General features: G+C 36.5%; 1 protein-coding gene across 1 annotated transcript; it reads right to left on the bottom strand.

Annotated features, from left to right (window-relative positions):
* Nucleotides 1-115: 115 nt before the first annotated feature.
* LOC112966062 (nebulin-like) lies at nt 116-6254 on the bottom strand (the record flags this gene model as incomplete). The annotated part of the gene is made up of 9 exons (XM_026065740.1): nt 116-427; nt 815-922; nt 1105-1209; nt 2285-2488; nt 2943-3254; nt 3786-3893; nt 4607-4711; nt 5455-5658; nt 6084-6254. Coding segments are annotated over 9 exons (1629 nt in total), but the record flags the coding sequence as incomplete, so codon positions are not given.
* Nucleotides 6255-6262: the final 8 nt, after the last annotated feature.

Raw genomic sequence — 6262 nt, 5'->3', positions numbered from 1 at the left:
ACCAGAACTGATTGCAGGGATAGGAGCAAATGTTTGAAAGGACATCTGCCCACTCGCAGACAAGCAGGCGCTCACACACACCCCTTAGAGCTTTTGCACAGTTCCTCTCACTCACATCGCTCTGCAGGTCGTAGGCCTTCCTTGCTTGGATCACGTCATTCTGGTCAGGCAGACAGGTCCACTGGTGGAGGTGCTGCCGGTAGTCAACATCGCTGACGAGCGTCTGGCATTCCTTGGCTGCCTGGACGGACACCATGTCGACCGGAATGTGGATCCGGGCCTTCGAATCGTGGTATGCCTTCCGGTAGATTCGGTCGTTCTGCAGCAGCATCGCACGCGCAGCCCACGACAACTTGGGATCCTCCTTTGCGGTTCGGCACCCAATGTAGTGCCCTTTCTGCTTCTCGTGGGTTTCTTTGTACTTGTACTGGTAAATGTAATAGAAGGTAGTACAAGAAATAGAGAATCTGAGATCACTATTTCACATCATTTCATATTGGTACTGATCACTAATGGATTTTTTTCATGTGATGAGATATATTTATTTAGAGTTTAGAAATACGTAATATATTCTTGCTCTGTAATTACTGTTATATTGCACAGTACATTATTATTTTCTAATACCAGCTTAATGACAGCAATGGCATTGCAATATTTGTTTTGGAAATTGTTGCCCTTTATTCTGCACTTCATTCTACGGAAGTGGGCCTTCTAGAAGAATCTGATTTATCATAATTTTTTACGTGGCATGTAGCTTGTTACTTGATTTCCATTTCACAAACTAACTAAAAATGAATGCAGAGTAAGAACATACATCACTTGCAATATCTCTTGATGCCTTTGCACTTCGGATTGAAATTGCATCAGCTCTCATGTCATAATCCTTCATTTTGGCCTCGTCCCAGGCTTGTGTATAAAGTTTCTACACAAAAGAAAATGGAAAACACCTGTTGAACATTCAGAAAGATGGAATTTCTACATTTCATTAAATTTTTTCTTGTGAATATCATTAAAGCATATTTTAAAAGAAGATCTTTATGGTTAAAGAAATGCTTACTTCTTTCTGAATTTCAATTATTTTGCTATATATTTAAATGCTCTTACTTGGCTAACATTAGCTGCATTGGCCTTCGCTAACAGAATTGTTGGTGTATCAGGCATGACATGAATTGAAGTTTTGTCAGCATCCCAGGCTTCCGTGTATAATCGCTAGAAAAGAAGAAAACAGATTTCTTTAAAAAGTTTCTTTATGTATAACATGATAAAAAAAAATTTTAAAGCAGCAGTTATCAAAAATATGTCTACCCGTGATTAAAAAAACGAAAGGGAAGTCTTGAAGCAGGATAGGATATATATATACAAACTAATACATTTTTCCACCTGCCAGGGACAGTTAGCAAGCTTTAAATATCCTGATAAAATAAAGCTTCTCAATGTAAAGCTCAAGTAGAAAACTTTGTCCTTCCTCCTTATTACTCAGGCACAGCAATTTATTGGTTTAGTGTTGCTGGGAATCTGCTGTAGGAGGAAAACTATATTCATTACTCTGCTCTATTTGTAAGAGTTGTTTGACTGATGTTTCTCATTAAAGAGAAGGGATAGGTACTTTGGGATTTTGTTCCTCCAGGTCTGAGAAAAATGGCAGAAGCCTCATTGCCAAAGAACACAAGTTATTTCCTCAGAACTTGTTCATTTTGCAGTATCTGATGTTCAGTCAACCACAGAGCACTATAGCAGCTGCAGTAAACGTCTCAATATTCTGCTACATCTTGTGCTATCGTCATGACACCGTATCCTCTAGACATACCCTTACCCCTGCTCTGGAACATCATTTCTACAGATTTCACAGCATTGTTTAAGAACTGCAAAGACATTCGGCCCGTTCTACCAGAGATGAGTTTTGCATTGTGAGCTGAAATAACACTGAAGAAATAGAAAAACTGTACTCAAGAGACATTTAGAAAAAAATAGGGATTCAGATGGGAGGAGGAGAAAAGGGAAACTAGCCAAACATTTTATTATTGATCTTCACTAATATCTGATATAGGTGAACTTTTCCAGTCATTTTTGCTAAGTGTTCAGTTCAGACAGAGCCCTGAGATATGATACTCTGCTCCTGTACAAAGGCTGAATTTGGGTATTCATCATCTCTGAGTCCACAACAACATGGTGTGCAGCATTACTTTGATTTTTGCATTTTCCACCTCCTGAACAAGTTCTACGAGATAGTAATACTAGTGATGTAAAAAAAACACACAAACAAAACAAAAAAAACAAAACTCACCTTGTTCATTATCTCAGCATTTTGCTTGGCTAAGACCATGGCCAAAGAATCTGTCACACTAGTAAATTTAATCTGGTCTGCTGGCTGACGATACTTCCTTTCACTCAGGATTTCTCCAGCTTTCTTAACTTTCTCAATGTCCACGGAACCAATAGGGACCCATCCAATTCCCCTTAGCCATTCCAGGTCTGATTTGTAAACAGCCTGAAAATTTTTGAAAGTTCATCAGATATGTGCAGGTGTGATCAAATATTAAAATAATTATGAATAAGCATAGCCTATTCTATAGCAGCAATCCTATATATTTATAGACAGTTTTTATATATTTATATTACAGTATATATTTATATTACAGTAGCAAGATATAGTTTTGATACTGATTTTTATTTTTGAAGTACGTGTAAAATAATCATTAAATAACACATAGAAGGGAGTTAGGGGAGAACTACACAAATATCAGTGTTACACAGAAATAACACTTAGGATAAGGTCTCAGAAAATAGGATTTGGCAACATACCTTTGATGATAGGATATAAACCGTTCCACCTCTGTGAATACGTCTGACATGAGAGATCTTGTTTTTGCATATCTTTTAAAAATTATATTGTACAAGACAATACATTTAATTATGTATTACAAGTTTAACAATTCACTCACATCACTCTGTAGATCATAGGCCTTCTTAGCATGGATAACATCATTCTGGTCGGGCAGACAGATCCACTGATGCAGATAGTGGCGGTAATCAATATCGCTGACCAGCTCCTGACACTTCTTCGCCAGCACAATTCCCAGCATRTCCACCGGGCTACTGAAGTGCGTCTTTGTCTTCTCAAAGGCTTTCTTGTACTCCCTGTCACTCTGCACCTTGGCTACGTGCATAGACCACAGCATCTTGGGGTCATCCTCTATGTTCCGCGCTCCAATATGGTGGCCAAGCTGCTTGCGATAGCCTTCTTTGTATTTGTACTGAAATATAAATCAAAGTATTATGTCCCTTTAACTATATACATCTCATTTATTCATTTTAAAAAGTTGTAAAAATAAACTCTCCACAGTTCTCTATAATCTAGTCACCAAAAAGCTTGTAAAGCAAATTTTGAGCTAACAATATGGATTCTTGGATAAAATTTCTGAGATTTGAATTAGAACTCTAAACAGAGTACGAATAAATTTTGAAAAATCACTTTTCTCTAATTTTAGTGAGAAATAATTCCAATTTACACAGACTGGGTTTTTTACGATTTTATTGAAGAAACAGGCTTGCAAGCTAAAACATTTAATGTGATAGAGGCATTATACTGTCCATATAACTTCTTCAATTCATTTAATTTTTACATTCATGTCTTCATATACATATACATATTAATTTACTTCCCCAAAATACTTTTCAATATCATTGTTTAACTGAAATGCCTTTTACAGAATCCAACTAACAATTTTCAGGTTGCCAAGAGCAGACATTAGCATACAAAGGAACAAAAAGGTAGAGTCACTTACATCACTGGCGATTTCCCTGGATGCTTTGGCAGCTTGAATGGGGATGGCATCACCTCGCAAGTCATGGCCTTTCTTTTTCGATTCTTCCATGGCATGTTTATAAAGTTTCTATATGTGAGGAATTAAACTATGTGATTCTTGTAACTAAACTCCATATACTACATTCTCTGCAAAACTGATTGCTGGTCACTAGAGTAGATAGCACAACGTTAAGATTTATTCTAACCTAGCTTTACCTAACTTTCTTAATGAAAAGATCCAGATCATTAGCTGACATGAATTTATATCAAGTGAAGATCTTTGCCAAATACATTAGCTAACAATTTATTTTTTTCTTTCAATTCTTTAACTAACATAACATAGAATATAATTTTACAGATAAACTATTCCTCTGATACAAGTGGATTAAAACTTACTCTTAAAAGACACCTCTTATTAATGTGAATTTATTTGCCTAAACTAACATTGAACACTGGGATCACTGCTCTTCAGAATTGTTATGGAAACAACTTTTTTGATATTTCCAATGCTGGAATAAATTTTGCACCTTCCCAACAAAACGCACAATGGCAGAAAGGACTCAAAGATTCACTGGAGACACAACATCTCACAGAGTACGCTCTAAACACTGCTCCCCAGTGTATGCATAGACCGCTGTACAGAAGTGCAAACAATGTTTTTAAAGTCAGAATTTTGAGGAAGATTATTGGAAGCTAATTAAAAAAAAAAAACAGATGGCACCATCTATATCAGGTTTATCAAAATATTGACGATTCAGCCATGCTACAAACTGGATATATTTGGAGAGCGAATACACTCACCGCACTGTAGTTTTGCATGTTCTGTTTTGCCAGTGTGATTTCAGGCGTGTCAGGCATTATGTGGATTTGTGTCTTGTCTTTATCCCAGGCCTCAGTATATAAACGCTGTGAGAGAAATAACATATGTTTAAAAAAAAAAAAAAAGACTACTTGGAGATCTCATAAAAAATAAGGACAATTACAGAGCTTTACTCCATGTGGAGTCTGAAAAAAACTTATTCTTTCTATAGCAATGAGATTTTGTATTCACTCCTCTAGATAATTTATCTCCAGATTAAGATTTTTCAATCTAGAAGGGCTTCTGTTTAAAAAAAAAAAAAAAAAAAAAGGCTTAGAATAAGGTTTTCCATGGAATGCTAATCAGATACATAGAGAGCTAAACTCTAAGGACAAGGCCTGATCCAAAGAGAAAATGGTTTTATTGACACATATAGGATTGAGATCAGGCCAAAAATGCTCTTAAAATCTAAGTAATACGCTGAGCTATTTTAAAACACGGGTATTTCAAAGACAGCTCTAAAACAATTAGTTTATTAGTTGCTAGATTACTGGATAAATTTGATATACAATAAGATTTATTAGACAAAAACAAATTATTATAGAAATTATTAGATGAAAATTATTACTAGATAAACACTGGAGTATGTGGAAAGGTTCACACTTAATTGATAATTACAATTTAACTTGGTAACTTGGAACAGATTATTAAATTAGCACATGCTTTACACTTTTAAAGCTTTGCAGTGCTGCAACCTCAGGCAGAAGACAGAGACTCATATGGCTAGCCCTGCGTCTCTGACGTTTAGCCGGAGAGTGCCGAGTATGTTACTTAACAAACCAGGACTCACCTTATTCATCGTCTCTGCATTCTGCTTGGCTAAGACCATCTCCAGGGAATCAGTGACACTAGTAAACTTGATTGTGTCTGGAGGCTGACGGTATACTTTATCACTCAAGATCTCTCCCGCTTTCTTGGCTTTTTCAACATCCAAGGAACCAATTGGGACCCAGCCAATGCCCCGCAACCATTCAAGGTCTGACTTGTAGCAATTCTATTACAAAAAAAAAGGTTATTCTAATAATAATAATAATAATAATAATAATGCAACTTACTCAGTGCCTCTTTTCGCAACAATATACGTAATTTCTCTATCAACTTTTAATTCAAATAGATACCAAATACCAGAGAAAATTTCAGAAAAAATCGCTGCATTTCACTTAGATTCACAGTGAAGCCATTATCTAAGTTTGACAGAATGGCAAATGATAAATAGCCCAAATTTAGGAATTAGGCGATTTCATTTAAATATCAACCAGTTAACATACCCTACAGGAGATCTAGAGTTGCAAGTAGCCACAGAAATAAAAAATAAGTCTTGAAAATTTGGTTCTACTACACGGGCATGCGATGGCATATTGCACCAATGTAAATTACTAAATATGTTTCTCCCCAAAAATAACACCAAAAGGCACTCACATCACTCTGTAGATCGTAGGCCTTCTTAGCATGGATAACATCATTCTGGTCCGGCAGACAGGTCCAGCGATGCAGAGGATGCTTGTAATCAATATCGCTGACCAGCTCCTGACACTTCTTCGCCAGCACAATTCCCAGCATGTCCACCGGGCTACTGAAGTGCGTCTTTGTCTTCTCAA

Source organism: Apteryx rowi, unplaced genomic scaffold, assembly GCF_003343035.1.
Source record: "Apteryx rowi isolate R43461 unplaced genomic scaffold, aptRow1 scaffold_2300, whole genome shotgun sequence".
Lineage (NCBI taxonomy): Eukaryota > Metazoa > Chordata > Aves > Apterygiformes > Apterygidae > Apteryx > Apteryx rowi.
The sequence above is the reverse complement of the archived record's forward strand: the minus strand, read 5'-3'. Positions and strand labels throughout refer to the sequence as shown.